Source organism: Trachypithecus francoisi, unplaced genomic scaffold (genome assembly GCF_009764315.1).
Source record: "Trachypithecus francoisi isolate TF-2019V2 unplaced genomic scaffold, Tfra_2.0 Lachesis_group0, whole genome shotgun sequence".
NCBI classification, from domain to species: domain Eukaryota; kingdom Metazoa; phylum Chordata; class Mammalia; order Primates; family Cercopithecidae; genus Trachypithecus; species Trachypithecus francoisi.
Genome location: NW_022681453.1, coordinates 3205214 through 3221035, shown reverse-complemented (window position 1 = coordinate 3221035; position 15822 = coordinate 3205214). Strand labels below are relative to the sequence as shown.

The window sequence follows — 15822 nt, the reverse complement described above, 5'->3', positions numbered from 1 at the left end:
CATTCTCTTGATTACAAATCTCCAAGTCTTCTCATTGCCTTCATTACGAAGTCTATTATCTTAGCCTGGTACTAAGACCTTTCAATGTCTTTTCCCAACCAGTATTCCAACCACCCAGGGCCCAGAGCAGTCACTCGGGATTCTTCCTCATTCATTCAATAAATCATACATTTGCTCTTATTATCATCTCCTTCAACTGACTAGCAAAATCTTAAGATAATTTTGTAAAAACTATTGTTTCCATTTATTTTTAGGAATCTGGATTTTATTTTATTGATTATTTCTTTATTTTTATTTTATTATTATTATTTTTTGAGACAGAGTCTCACTCTGTCACCCATACTGGAGTGCAGTGGCATGATCTTGGCTCACTGCAACCTCCAAATCCCAGGTTCAAGCGATTCTCCTGCCTCAGCCTCCCGAGTAACCGGGACTACAGGTGCATGCTACCACACCCGCTAATTTTTTGTATTTTTAGTAGAGACGGGCTTTCACTGAGTTAGGATGGTCTCGATCTCCTGACCTCATGATCTGCCCACCTCAGCCTCCCAAAGTGCTGGGATTACAGGCGTGACCCACCGTGTCCAGCCTATTTATTTTTAATAAAGGCAAGGTCTCACTATATTGCCCAGGCTGGTCTTGAACTCCTGGGCTCAAGTGATCCTCCCACCTCAGCCTCCCAAACTGTTGGGATTACAGGCGTGAGCCACTATGCACAGCCAGGAATCAGGATTTTATTTTTCGGTAGATGGAGTCTTGCTCTGTTGCCCAGGTTGGAGTGCAGTGGCATGACCTTGGCTCACTGAAACCTCTGCCTCCTGGGCTCAAGTGATTCTCCCACCTAAGTTTCCAGAGTAGCTGGAACTACAGGTGCATGCCACCATGCCCAGTTAATTTTATTTTTATTTTTATTTAATTAATTAATTAATTTACTTTTTGTAGAGACAAGATTTTGCCATGTCGCCCAGGCTGGTCTCCAAACTCTTAGACTCAACCAATCCTCCCACCTCAGCCTCCCAAAGTGTTGGGATTACAGGCATGAGCCACTGTACCTGGCCAGAGATCAGCATTTTATTTTATTTTATTTTATTTTGAGGTGGAGTCTCACTCTGTGGCCCAGGTTGGAGTGCAGTGGTGCGACCTCAGCTAACTGCAACCTCTGCCTCCTGGGCTCAAGTGATTCTCCCACCTAAGCTTCCAGAGTAGCTGGAACTACAGGTGCACAACACCATGCCCAGCTAACTTTTTTTTTTTTTTTTTTGGTAGAGACAGGGTTTTGCCATGTTGCCCAGGCTGGTCTCCAAACTCTTAGACTCAAGCAATCCTCCCATCTCAGCCTCCCAAAGTGCTGGGATTACAGGCGTGAGCCACTGTGCCTGGCCGAAACAGGATTTTAGAAGGGAAAAGGGATCATGTTATTTCCCTCCAATGGCTTCTCTTTATTTAATTTGCCCTATGAAACCCTAAAGTCAATCCCTCCATTGCTTTTACTCTTTCCTACTTCAAAGCCTTCCCTCTGCCTGGAACTTGTAATCCTCATCTCCCACCCAACCTCTACTCTGCAGTGAGCTTCTACTATTCATCCTCTAGGGCTGAGATCAAATATCATGTGCTTTGCTAGAAAAGTCTCTGCTGATTGCCTCACTCTAGGTCAGGACCCCCATTCATAAAGTCTTAGAGCACCACATACATCTCCTTCAAGGCAATTACCACAACTGAAATGAACAATTACCTATATAACTGTCACCTCCATTTGAATATAAACTTCATAAAGCCAGGGCCAGTGTCTGTCCAATTACTATTATATCCCAAGCACTAAGGAGAAAACATTGTCTGCAGGAGGCACTCAATAAATACTGAATGAATAAAAGGTAAATAATTACCTAGCAAATCAGTAATCAGCTAACAACTCCTCACTATTAGCAATTCCTCCAAAGTTAAACCTGTAAAGCAGCTTTTCGGTAGTAGCTAAGCCTAAAGTGGTTTGTCCTAAGTAGAGTGTTGACTCAGATCTTCAAAATTCTAAACTTTCTGAAATCCTGCTCATGAGTTTGATTTCTTTCACTCTTTTTCTTTTTCCTAGCAAAATGTTTGAAGTATTTCCCAGATCTACTTTTCTTCCTGTGCAGAGTATATATTTAGTATAATAAATGTATACTTTGAGTAGATTTTATTAGTTAGATTTACAATTTGTCTTATAAATATTTACAGAACACTATTGTAGACCAAGTACAATGACTCTAAATATCAGGGTTCTTGGAAAACAGTACTCCTTGTAAGAATCCCAGATTGCCATATTTTAAATTAGAAATGGCCAAATAACATTTCAGGGCTCATAAACTAAGTGTCTATCAAACTTCTCACTTCTTCCCTTATGGTAGATTCCATTCATTTATAAATTTCCAGATGGCATGCATTGTGAGCCCACCAAAATCACCAGATATCTAGAATAAATTTCTCAATGTTATTTTTAAGTGATCCTTTTCTATTTAACTCTTAGTTCTGAAATAAAGGGTTTATATAATTGTACGTCTGGCAAAGATAAATATGGATGTATATTATGACTAGATTATAGACCCAAATGAAACCAAAAGATCAGCAAGTAATACAGATATCCCCAAGAGCTATTTTCCTAGGGTTACATTTTATTTCATTGGTACGAAATTTTTAAGAAAAAAAATATTTTGCATCGTAAAATACTGCTTTATGATTTTTAGTTAACTCCAAATGATATTTATGAAGAAAAGTAGGAAACTAGAACATAGTACCCTACGGAGTCAAAGTACCCTACAAAGTCTCTGGATGAAAAAAACCCCTAAAATACCTAAGAAAGCCATGTTGTTCTGGTACTCTTATGATTAAAGTATCATATTTTGGTAATAGTTGAATATATGTATAATGAAAAAGATTATAAGGATGTTGAGAAGTTTTTGCTATCTAAAATATAATTTCCTTTATAGTAAGGACTTTCTTTTCTTTCTCTTCCCTCCTACCCTCCCTTCCTTCTTTCTCTCTCTCTTTTCTTTCATTCTGACAGGATCTCACTCTGTCACCTAGGCTGGAGTGCAGTGGCATGATCTCAACTCACTTCACCCTTGACCTCCCAGGCTTAGGTGATCCTCCTACCTCAGCCTCCCAAATAGCTGGGACTACAAGCATAAGCCACCATGTCCAGCTAATTTTTAAATTTTTTGTACAGGTGGGATCTCACTATGTTGCCTAAGTTGGTCTCAAACTCCTGGGCTCAAGTGATCCTACTGCCTCAGCCTCCCAAAGCGTTGGGATTATAGGCTTGAGCCATCACACCTGATCAGAACTATATTTCTTATGTTCTCAAAAGTATCAAATGTGAATATTGAAAAAATATTGATGACAATGAGGAGGAAAAAGCAGAGTAGTTTAATCTGTTTTAAAATTACACAATAAACAAGGTGGGTGCTTAGTTTTAATATATGGCCATATTTTCAAAACTGTGACACAAAGATCAGATCGCCTGATCTTTGTGTCACAGTTCTTTGGGTTGCTTAGCACTGTTTTGGTGGTGGTTGCTGTCATGTACTATGAATCAGAGTGTAGCCCCAGAGATCCCAGGGACGCTGTGTTTGTCCTAATAGTACAGTATGCCCAGACTCCCAGGATTCACTTCAGTACTAAACAGGTTCAAAATGAAATCAAAAAAAGGTTTGTGGAGCTTCTATAAAACATATCTCCTTTCTACCATGAAACCTACAACTTGTAGCTATCCTGGATCTAGATGTTGAAGTTGCACTGCTAAACTCTAAGAATGGTCTTAAAAGCCTCACTAACATGAAAATTGTTCTGAAGTGCAAAAATGTAGATCAAGACACTACATAGTATAAATACAGTAAGTAGATAATGTTGGCTTTAATAGAAATTGTGGGTGCCTTCTCTCTAACTTCTCTCCTCTTCCTGAGGCTCCTCTAACCTAGTCTGCCCCTAGGATCAATCAGAACATTCCATTTTATTCTATACTAAGAAGGTGTGTTCCCACATAATCTATTAGCTCCACAGAGACACAAGATGCTGTATCTGATTTTAACCCCTAACATAGTGTCTAAGCCAGAGTGAGACATCATAAATAATTTTTGAATAAATGAATGAATGAAAGGCTAAAGTGGTTCACAGAGCTGAAAAAAGGTCAGCCCTATCTTGTAATACAGCTCTCAGGAGTCAAGTCTCTTAGATCTATATGGTTAGTGACATGAGCTCTGTTTCTGCTGTCTGAGCCTAAAATAATCTCGGTAAGTGGCTACAATCAGTTATGCTCTAGGCAATGGGGCAAACTCATTCTGGGTCTCCTTGTGGGCTGATCTATACTGGAACGACTTCCTTCTTTTTATTTTTATTTATTTATTTAGAGGGAGGGTCTTACTATGTTGCCCAGGCTGGCCTTGAACTCTTGGGCTCAAACAATCCTCCTGCCTCAGCCTCCCAAGTAACTGAGACTACAGGCATGCACCACTGCATCCCAGAATGACTTTATTCTAATTAGAGTAATAAAATCTGAGATGCTGGTAGGAGCCTGGGAGGCAAAGGCTGAGTCTTCTTTGGTTCTAGGTAGTGATATCTACCTAGGCTAGGCACTTCTATGAGGTGCAACCTAGCTCTCTTTTTTTTTTTTTTTTTTGTATTTTTTAGTAGAGATGGGGTTTCACCGGGTTAGCCAGGATGGTCTCGATCTCCTGACCTCATGATCCGCCCGTCTCGGCCTCCCAAAGTGCTGGGATTACAGGCTTGAGCCACCGCGCCCGGCCAGCTCTCTAAAACAAAGTGACCAACTATGCATTTTCTGGTCAGTGCCCTCTGTGCATACATATTTCCCCTGCAGCAGAAGAGGCAGCTGGTGGCAGGTAAAATTTAAGAGTTAGAAGCTTTTATTCCACCCATCTATATTATTTATCGAAAAACATCAAATAGCACCCAACCTTAGCACAAATGGAATATTATGATGACAGACTTGAGTTAATCAAAACATGCCTGCAAGATTCCAGAAAAAAATTTAGTACTATAATTACATAGTCAAAATAAAATGTCATAAGGCAAAAAGTAATTCTTTTAGAGGTTGAAAGATTCAAAATTTGAATCATTCACATTTTGTCTCATTAGGATGAATATGACATATACTTATAAAGCGTATGTATTATTATACAAAATTGTGAAATACTTACGCCTTCTGCATAATGCAAGTATCGTTTATTAGTTTCCTGTTTACCAAATGTCTCCAAAAACTTTTGACGGTAAGCAAGAACTGTATCAACATGTGTTTTGTATTTTACAGCCAATTCCAGTGCCCTATAATGAGAAATAAAACAGATTATTAACATTGTTTGTGTCAGACTCCATGAGTAGTAGAGTTCTGGAGCTGGGGGTAAGACAAATGGCTCTTCCCTCTGTTTATTCCACAATATGAAATGCCATTTTCTACCTCATCAATCTTGCAAATTCCTACTTATATACTTCAGGGACCAGATCAAACAAGGCCTCTTCTCCCTGACCAGCTCCACTTGTAGAAATAAATGACTATTATCTTATCTATGCTTCACACCATTTATATATATATATATACTATTATTACAGCATACTTATAGTACAATTGTTATGAGTCTGTTTTCTCCACTAGGCAATACACTTCTTGAATATTTCTCTTTGGTTAGTACTACAGAGTACATATGTGGTAAATATTCATTGTAAATATTTTTGAGGCTGGGTACAGTGGTTCATGCCTGTAATCCCAGCACTTTGGGGGGCCAAGGTGGGTGGATCACTTGAGGCCAGGAGTTCAAGACGAGCCAGGCCAACATGGCGAAACCCTGTCTCTACTAGAAATACAAAAATTAGCTGGGCATGGTGGCACATGCCTGTAATTCCAGTTACTTGGGAGGCTGAGGCTGGAGAATCACATGAACCTGGGAGGTGGAAGTCACAGTGAGCTGAGATCATGCCACTGCATTCCAGCCTGGGTGACAGAGCGAGACTCCAAAAAAAAAAAAAAGAAAAGAAAATTTTTTGAAATCATCCTGTAATTCAAGTGAATGAACTTCCCCACAATGTAAGTGGTCCCATTATTTTGACCATTTTAATAAGTCTATAAAGAGTTTATAAAATTAAAAACTGGTATCTTTACATTATTACAATAGCAAATTAAAAATCTTATGAAAATAATAAATTGAGGCTAAGAAGTCTGACAAAATGCCTTTTGCCATCTGAGTCTCAGGAAAACTTGACAGTCATTTAAGTTTTATAATTCAATCAATATTTATGCAAGTTATTTTTAAAGTAATATTTTATTTAAATGGTAGATGAGAACTAAATAAATTGCTGCTGAGAACAGTGGTATAAACTAAAGACATAAAATACATACACTGACGATAATTTGCAGGACAACAAAAAGATTAATCTTCAGTTCTAGGCTTACTTTTACATGTGGGTTTTGGACAGCACCTCAGCCACTGCAATCCTGTGCATAACTCATATTAGTTGAGTCAGGAACAATCCAGGGAACGACAGTTCTCTTACACTGTTCACTGTCATCTTGTTTCAAAATAAGATAACAGTCATCATAATAGTCAAAAGCACATTATTTCTCAAGTTATCTTTCTTTCTAATGTGACATATGACTTCTGAATATTCCAGTCAGGATTTATCAGAGCCAACTATTATAAATCTCTTGTTTTAGCAAAGCTGACTACTGATTACATTTTTTGCAACTAGACTCTTCAGTGGGAAAATCTGGTTCATTTTTAGCATGCTTTGGTTTGGCTTACTTTTTTTTTTTTGAGATGGAGTCTCATTCTGCCACCCAGGCTAGAGTGCAGTGGCATGATTTTGGCTCACTGCAACCTCTGTCACCAGGGTTCAAGCAATTCTCCTGCCTCATCCTACCAAGTAGCTGGGAATACAGGCATCTGCCACCATACCAAATTAATATTTGTATTTTTAGTAGAGATGGGATTTCACCACATTGGCCAGGCTGGTCTTGAACTCCTGACCTCAAGTGATCTACCTGCATTGGCCTCCCAAAGTGCTGGGATTACAGCCGTGAGCCACCATGCCTGGCTTGGTTTGCCTTACTATTGATCAAACTAAATAGTCACTTTAAAAAGTATTTTAGACACGGTGTATGTATTGATTGACAACTGATAGACTTTTGAGAGATATTAAACACTTAATATGAAAAAATTATGAGTGTAAGTTATATATAATACAAATGGTAATGCCAAAATTAGGCAAAATGATTTCTTATATATATATTGACATAATATATTGTGAAATCCAAGGGTATTTGCTACCATCACACATTCTCACAAAGTTTCCTCATTCCTCTGTGACCTTAAGTCTTTCAGAAAAAACAAACAAACAAACAAAAAAAAACAGGCAGAAAAGAATGTAAAATTACTAGAATATAGAGGGGAAAAATGGAAGATAAAGAAGGCAAAAAGCAATTCACAGAGGCTCAAAAAAGGAGAAACGAAGTAAAGATGCTTCATTCAGTTCTGCTAACCCTCTCCCATTTAACCCCCCATGTACATCCCTAAGGCTCTGATTCCAGTGGTGTATGTGTGAGTGGAGACTGGTGAGCTACTTTTTTGTCACCTTAGAAGCTCCATCTCCCATTCTTTCTTTATGATTGTACATGATGAGGGAAGGAGATCTTGATTGTGCAAAACTGAAAGTATTCTCAGTGGGGAGTACATAAAAGCATCCATTCTGGGTTGGAGCTTTTCCAAAATTTTGAAAGACATACTATGGTGTGAAACATCAATACATTTAATTATGTAGAAAGATAGAATATGATGTCTAATCCTGCATTTAGATGCTAGGTCCTAAGAATTATCTATCATTGTCATTATTATTATTATTATAAAATATGTATCAATTGATTGAATAGCAATGCCTAAGGGTAAACATTCAAATGATATGTGCTATTTTAAATGTTCTCTAAAAGTACATACTGGGTAAAAAAATGTTTCTTCTCCACATTTAGGAGGGAACTTACTCCAAATTATATAAGGGTTTTGGGAACAGTATGTCTCTAGTTTTAAAATGGTTATTTGGCAACCAAACAAATGTGACATTAGATTCTAAGGCTGGAATAAATCCATGTATTTTAAATAGAAGGAAGCCTTATATAAAAAGATGTTATAACTTCAAAATATGATTTTGCATAACTTGAATGAAGCAAAATCACTTTGTATAACTGGCAGATTAGAAATTATTTTTATTAATATGCACATAAAGGATCATAAAGGATTAATATGCATATTTGGAGTTTCTAGTTTCTACCTCTCTCAACTTCAGTTTTTGAGAACAGACTACTACGAAATGTCCAAAGTGGATAGCAAACAGATAACTTGCTTACCTATACCTCTTCAAGAGCTGTACCTTATTAGGTTGCAGGCAATTTTCAAATTCAAATATGAAAGACAGAAACATAAACCAGCAAGACTATGCTTCTCAAGTGGAATATCACATATGAACAAAACAAAATCTGTTCCCTTCTAGAGGATTTAAACAAATATAGAAATTCAGGGATAGTAAAAACAATCTAATGTATTTAGCATCTAGCAAGTTCTACCCTTCTGGAATGATAGAATATCACCATTTTGTAAGCTCAAATTAATACATTTGGGCAATGATCATCAATGGCTACTAACATCACAAAAAATACCATGAAAAACCACTATAGCCAGTCATTACAAAAACATATAACACTACTATAATGAAGTCTTACCAAAAAAAAAAAAAAAAACCTAAATCTAATCAAGTTCCTATATTCAACAACCAATTTGCAACTAATTCAGGGGACAGAAGACTATGTTAAAGTATACCACAAAGATGCAATCTTTGTCCAAAGATCCAATAATGTCCACACTATGGTAAATTCTATAGGTCCAGTTTCTTCAATGGGAAAATTGCAAGAAAACACAAAAAAGAATAGGAGAAGCTGTAGATTAAAATAAATTTAAGAACATATCAACCAATCACAATGTGTGGATCTTTATTGGATTCTATTTCAAACAAACCATAAAACAAAACAAAGCACTTATGAGTGAAACAGAGAAGTAAGAACACAGAATATAATTACTGTCAACTTTTTAGGGTATGACCACAATATTGTGGTTATGTTAAAAAAAATTTAGAGATACATACTGAAATATTTACAGAAAAAATGAGATGACTGGGGTCCGCTTTAAAATAAATGGTAGGGTAAGGGCAGAAATTGTTCACAAACTGATCATTGTTGAGGTGAATGATGGGTACATTCAGATTCATTATACTATTCTCTCTACTTTTGTATGTGTTTGAAATTTTCCATAATGAACAATTTTTCTAAATTCCATCTTTTTTGTCCCTTCTGATCTCTATTGCTAAATTCTCTTCTTAAAGCACACCCTTAAATATTGGTATTCAGCAGATATCTGCTTGCTGCTCTCTTTTCTTAAGTTTTCGTGATTAACCTTAGCCATACTCATGGCCTCAACTACTGTCTGTAGGCTGATAATTCCTTTACTGGCTTTCCCTCAATGTCTAGGATCTCTCGTGAACATTAAACTTATATATCGCACTCCCTACTGGGCCTTATGAACTGGATGAGGAAAGTCAATTAAAGATAAACAAATGTAAATTGTTACATAGCTTAACCATTACCTTATACTCCCTACAAAAAAATCTAGTACAGCTCTTTACTATACACATATTCAATGTGGGCCTTCCCTATACCTAAGGTACGCAAACAAATTCAAGCCCTGTGCATAGGTTATATGTAAGTACTATGCCATCTTATATAAAGAACTTGAGCATTCCAGATTTTGGTATCCTGGGGGTCCTGGAACCAATCCTTACCCATCTCATGGATACCAAGGGATTACACTCAATTATCTGTTGAATGAATGAATGAATGAATGTGCAGTTGGAACAAATATTCCAAATTGTTTCAGAAATATCTGTAGAACTTAGAAATGAAAACAATATATAAGTTTCCTTAGAGTTTCTTAGCAGTTATAATTACTTTTGCTGAATATTTGCAGTCCCTTCTTATCCAATCTTGATATTTATGCTAAAAGCAATGGGAAACTATGAATTTCTCTGAAGTGGGTTTCATCGAAGTGAATCAGAGGTCAAGAGTGATATGATCAGATTTCCATTGTGAAAAGATCACTATGACTGCAGAGTGAAGAATGGGTAGGAAAGAGACAGAGCAGATATAGGGAGATCAGTGATGACATTAAGCAGAAAAACTTGAATCAACTTACATAATAGTAGTGAAGTGGATGAGTGGATGAGTATTAGAGGTATTTGGGAGGGAATTGGTTGATAATAGGGAGGGGGAAGGTGAGGAAAATGTCAAAAGTAACTTCTAGATTTCCAGCTTTGTACAGCTGAAAGAATGATAAGACAGATTAGTCTGGAAGAGGACCAGGTTTATGAGGGAATAAACATAAATTTGAGCTAAAAAATGTGAGATATCTAATGGAAATGTTAAGTAGGCACTTGGATAACTGATTCTGGAGGCAAATATGGGCAGAACAGAAGGCTAGATGAGAGATGCATATTTTGGAGTCTTAAGTGTATAGATAGTGTAGTGTATAAATAATGGTCAGAATCCAGGAACAGGCCAGGCGCGGTGGCTCAAGCCTGTAATCCCAGCACTTTGGGAGGCCGAGACGGGCGGATCACGAGGTCAGGAGATCAAGACCATCCTGCCTAACACGGTGAAACCCCGTCTCTACTAAAAATACAAAAACTAGCCGGGCGAGGTGGCGGGCGCCTGTAGTCCCAGCTACTCGGGAGGCTGAGGCAGGAGAATGGCGTAAACCCGGGAGGCGGAGCTTGCAGTGAGCTGAGATCCGGCCACTGCACTCCAGCCCGGGCAACAGAGCGAGACTCCGCCTCAAAAAAAAAAAAAAAAAAAAAAAAAGAATCCAGGAACAATGCTCTGGGATCTTTATCATCTTATCAGGTAGACTCAGAGATCTCTACCAGCACCTGACCAACCCACTGGCTTACAGTTAGGTAAAAGCAAGAAACACAGGAAAAGGAGATACCAGGAGATAAGAGGAACGCAGGAGCACCCAGAATTCATTCTCTTTCCTCATTACATCTTCTTTGACCCTCTTCTTTTCCCTCTCCCTGAGATCTAATAATCTCAAGTCAAGGTCACTTATGAGAATTGGAAGGTGAAGGGGGGGCATGTGGGGAACAGGATATAAGGATAGCAGGGAAAGTGTGAGGTCTTAGCAAAAAATAAGTAAGACACATGATATAAGCCTTAAATGATTGGAGATTTTATAAGATAGAGAAGTAAAGATGAGGGAGGCAAAAATGACACCAACTCCACTCACACTGGATCCTAAGGAATGTAGAATGAAGAGAATAAATTGACTCCATTTGAGAGGACTGGTAGAGAAGTGGTGTTCTCTTCTCTACCTTCTCTTCCAAATAAAGGTAGGTTTCATTTGGGTCAAGGAGGTACAAGAAATGTTCAGAAGGTTATATTATAGGCCATCAGAGGCAAATTTCCTCACTTTCTTCTGTGATACCTACTCACTCACTGCATGTATCTACACCCAATAAATGTTTGAAGAGGAGGAATGCTGCAAAATGGTGAAGAGTATTGCATAGAGAGTAAGAGCATGAATATTAACTACCTACTATGTACAGATAATGTGAAATGTTTCTGCTCTTCAGGAAGCATATAATCTGTAAGGGGAAAGACGATTTAATATCTGCAAAGATAAATAAAGAGATAAATAGTAATCCAGTAAAAGCAACATAAGCGTGGCCAGGCACAGTGGCTCATGCCTGTAATCCCAGTGCTTTGGGAGGCCAAGGCAGGCAGATCGCTTGAGGTCAGGAGTTTGAGACCAGCCTGGCCAACATGGTGAAAGCCCATCTCTACTACAAGTACAAAAATTAGCCTGTAATCCCAGCTACTTGGGTGGCTGAAGTAGGAGAATCACTTAAACCCAGGAGGCAGAAGTTGCAGTGAGCCGAGATTGCACCACCGCACCCCAGCTTGGGTGACAGAGCGAGACTCCATCTCAAAAAAAAACAAAACAACATATGCAATGGTACCAGCCATAGATAACTGATTGCTTGGTGATAAACTGAGCTCTTCTTTGATATTAGACAACTTGGGGGTTCAAATCCTAGATTTTGTGCTTATTTATAAGTAAACCTCAATCTCCTAAATTATAAAACGGGGCTGGTAATATCTAAACTTCTGGAGTGCTGAGATAACCTAACGACATGATATATACAAAGTGTCTAGCACAATTAATTCCTAGCACATCATAACCACTCAATAAGTGGGGGTCAGTGTGAAGAAGTACTATTTCAACCTCTGTATGTTCCCACTAAACATTAGTATGTGGGTCATTTTTGATTCTTTAGATGGAAGTTTTTTTGTAGAATAGATGTACTGAACCATATCAATCTAAAAGGAGGAATACTGCAAAATGATTATTAATGGTCATCAAGCAGTTAATTATGTACTGCTGGTACCATTGTTTATATTGTTTTTACTGGATTACTGTTTCTCTCTCTAATTATTTATATTTGCAGATATTTATGTTTCCCCTTACAGATTATATGCTTCCTGAACAGCAGAAACATTTTACATTACCTTCACATAGTAGGTAGTTAATATTCATTCTATGTGCAATACTCTTCATCATTTTGACATTTGACTATTATTAATGACAATAAAATGGAATTCCTAATTAGGTTATAAGTTTTTTAAGATAAAGACCATTATCTTAAATTTTTTTAATTAAATTGTACAGTATTCAGAATACTATAGCAAGAGCAGTGTCTATGATTTCAACATATTTTTTCAAAAACACTGATCAAAAGAATGCTATAAACACAATTCTTCTCCATTTCTCATAGAACTCTGTTAGCTTGGTAATGATACATACAATTTTCTATAAGTTATTTAACATAAAATTCTAAAGATATTCATACTCTCTAAACTAGTTACCTTAAACTTTATGAATTATGAATAAATTCAGGACAAAGACAATGCCCTATTTATTTATTTATTAATTTAGATGGAGTCTCGGTCTGGTCTCACAGGTTGGAACTCCAGGTTCAAGTAATTCTCCTGCCTCAACCTTCTGAGTAGCTGGGATTACAGGCATGTGCCACCGTGCCCGGCTGCTTTTTTTATATTTTTAGTAGAGATGGGGTTTCACCATATTGGCCAGGCTGGTCTCAAACTCCTGATCTTGTGATCTGCCTGCCTCAGCCTCCCAAAGTGTTGGGATTACAAGCATGTAAGCCACTGCACCCCGCAGCCTATTTATTTTTATGGAATTAAAAACATGTTTCATGATCCTTTGTACAGCTAAACAATGACAATGAATTTGTGTTAATAAAAGACAAAAACAGAGTAGCTACATTATATGAATAATATAGATCATTAGGCATAAATTAAATAAGGACACTACAGTATGTCAATCATAAAATTAACCATCTGCCATTTTTGTTACTTTTAAAGACAGAGATAAAATATCTATAGAAATTCTAGTCTAAGGAAGTTTAAGTAAAGGGCCTTGTAATTGACAGATACAGGGGTTGACAGATACACCCAGGCAGAAACAAAGATCATGAAAGACATTTCAAACCTGGAAAAATATGTCAATTCCATAATATAGTAACTTCAGGAGCATATAAAAACTATAGTTTTGTTCACTGAGAGACATGTACCTGAGAGAATGAGTGGGAGGAACCTCTTATGTAACAGAGAAGAGCAGCATGCCACTTTGCCTCAGAAAGCAATCTGTCTGACAGCCGAATGTAAGGAATCACCAATCCTTTCCTCTTTCTTCCCTAGCACTACACATCTCTCTTGGTTCTTCTTTTTTCTGCCTGTCTGGCTGCTTTATGGAATAACATTTGGTGTCTTTCTTTTCTTTCATCCATCTCATAATGTAGTGGATGTCTTTTCATTCCACACATTCCCCAGACAATTGCATCCATTTCTCTGGCTTCAACTACTATCCATTCGCTAATGACTCCTAAATCTAAACCTCTAGCTCAGATCTTTCTTATGAGCTCCAGGTCCATTTAATCAACAATTATATCTCTTTGCGAGTATTTCAAATTCAACTTGGTTAAAATGAAACTCACTATCTTCTCTACCAAATCTGCAAATGGTATGGTGTCATGATCTTTCCAGTTACTAAAACCAAAAATTTAGGAAACATCCTAGCCTCTCCTTCTTCACACCCCAACTTTTAATCAGTCAAAAGTTCAGAGAAGAAATAAATTGCAAACTATTCACAAATATAAATATGAATAAATTCTGTGGTATTCAGAAACTAAAATATAGTGGAAAATGTAATTTACTAAGTGGTAGATGGAAAAATACATTAAGGTCAAACAGATTTTGGAATTGATAGAAAGCATTCTTATTACCTTTCCCAGTTGTAGAGATTAATATTGATCTGGATCGCTTGATAAACAAGGCCAGCCTGAAGAAGTACTATTTCAGCCTCCTGTATGTTCCCACTAAAAAGTAGTATGTGGGCCATTTTTGATTCTTTAGATGGAAGACTTTTTATAGAATTGATGTACTGAACCTTATCAATCTAAAAAAAGAAAAGAAAAATATTGAAGTAGATAATAACAGAAATATAACAAATTATGCTAAGAAAAAGCACATGTACATATATGTAAACATTAATTACTCACTTCACCAATTGCTGCATAGGCTATTTCTGCAGTAGTCATATCTCGATTAGCAACTGCCATAGCAGCTAGACAAGCCCACATGGTTTGCTCCTAAAGTGAAGTATGAGAACAATTATCTTAACTATGTGACTGAACTGCCTTAAAATAAGCAGTGATTTAAATACTCATACCAAAATGATATTTTAATTTAAAAAATAAAAATTACTGAGCATGGCATTGAAAAAAACTAATAATGTGGAAATTTCATTGTGGCCATTTTGTTAAAATATATTAATACACAGAAAACTTTTGAAAGAAATTTTCTGAAATTTTCAATTTTGAGTTATTAAGGATTTATTTCTGAATTTAAAATAATAACTCAAGGTTATAAACCTTCCAGTCTTTTTGATGAGGTGTCAAATAATGTAATTTATAGGGAACCAAAGAAATAGTGAAGTTATCAGACAATGATATTATGGCAGATTGCTACTGATATACCAGTTAAGAAGAAATTATTTAGGCAGATAGTGAGGGTATAGAAGTCCTTCATGATAAGGTTTTCCTTTTAATGAAAAGCGGGTCCCAAATCATTTTCTTTTCTAACAAAGACCAGCCTGTAAAATAGAGCTGCAGACACAAACAAGCAAACTGGAAGCTTACATGAGTGAATGCCAGTAGTTTTGCCCATAGCAATATACTACCTGGGACTAGGCATGTTCAAAATGGCGGCTCCATCTTCTCTTTTTGCCAGACATATGTACAGTAAGGAGTAGGCAAGATGGCACTGGCCAAGTGCAAAGTCTATTTGCATAATAAGATTAGGGTGGGGCGACCAGCCTTCCCTGTGCTATGTAAATGTCACACCTGGTCAAACCAATCTGTGAGCACTGTGTAAATCAGACACAGCCTCCTCAAGCCTGCCTATGAAATCTGCTGCAGTCCGCTACTTTTCCGTTTTTGGATGCCTCTCTCTGGCAAGGAGCTGCTCTCCTCTCTCCTTTCTTCTGCCTATTACACTTTCCACTCCTTAACCTACCCACATGTGTCCGTCCTTAATTTTCTTGGTGTGAGTGACAAACTCTGGGTATTCACCCCAGACAATGATGCTAGTCACCAACAACAACC

The 15822-nt window shown here is 37.3% G+C and overlaps 1 protein-coding gene across 6 annotated transcripts in view; it reads right to left on the bottom strand.

Annotated features, from left to right (window-relative positions):
* Positions 1-15822, bottom strand: part of IFT80 (intraflagellar transport 80) — a 152596-nt gene that overhangs the window by 16137 nt on the left and 120637 nt on the right. For 5 of the 6 annotated variants that reach the window (XM_033202814.1, XM_033202803.1, XM_033202824.1 and 2 more), the window contains 3 exons: positions 14719-14808; positions 14443-14615; positions 5190-5313 (listed from right to left, as the gene is read on the bottom strand). In XM_033202814.1, the coding sequence (XP_033058705.1) occupies positions 5190-5313; positions 14443-14615; positions 14719-14808 (387 nt within the window). Of the gene's footprint in view, positions 1-5189; positions 5314-6436; positions 6553-14442; positions 14616-14718; positions 14809-15822 lie in introns of those variants that run through there. The other variant, XR_004435284.1, reaches the window with a different exon arrangement.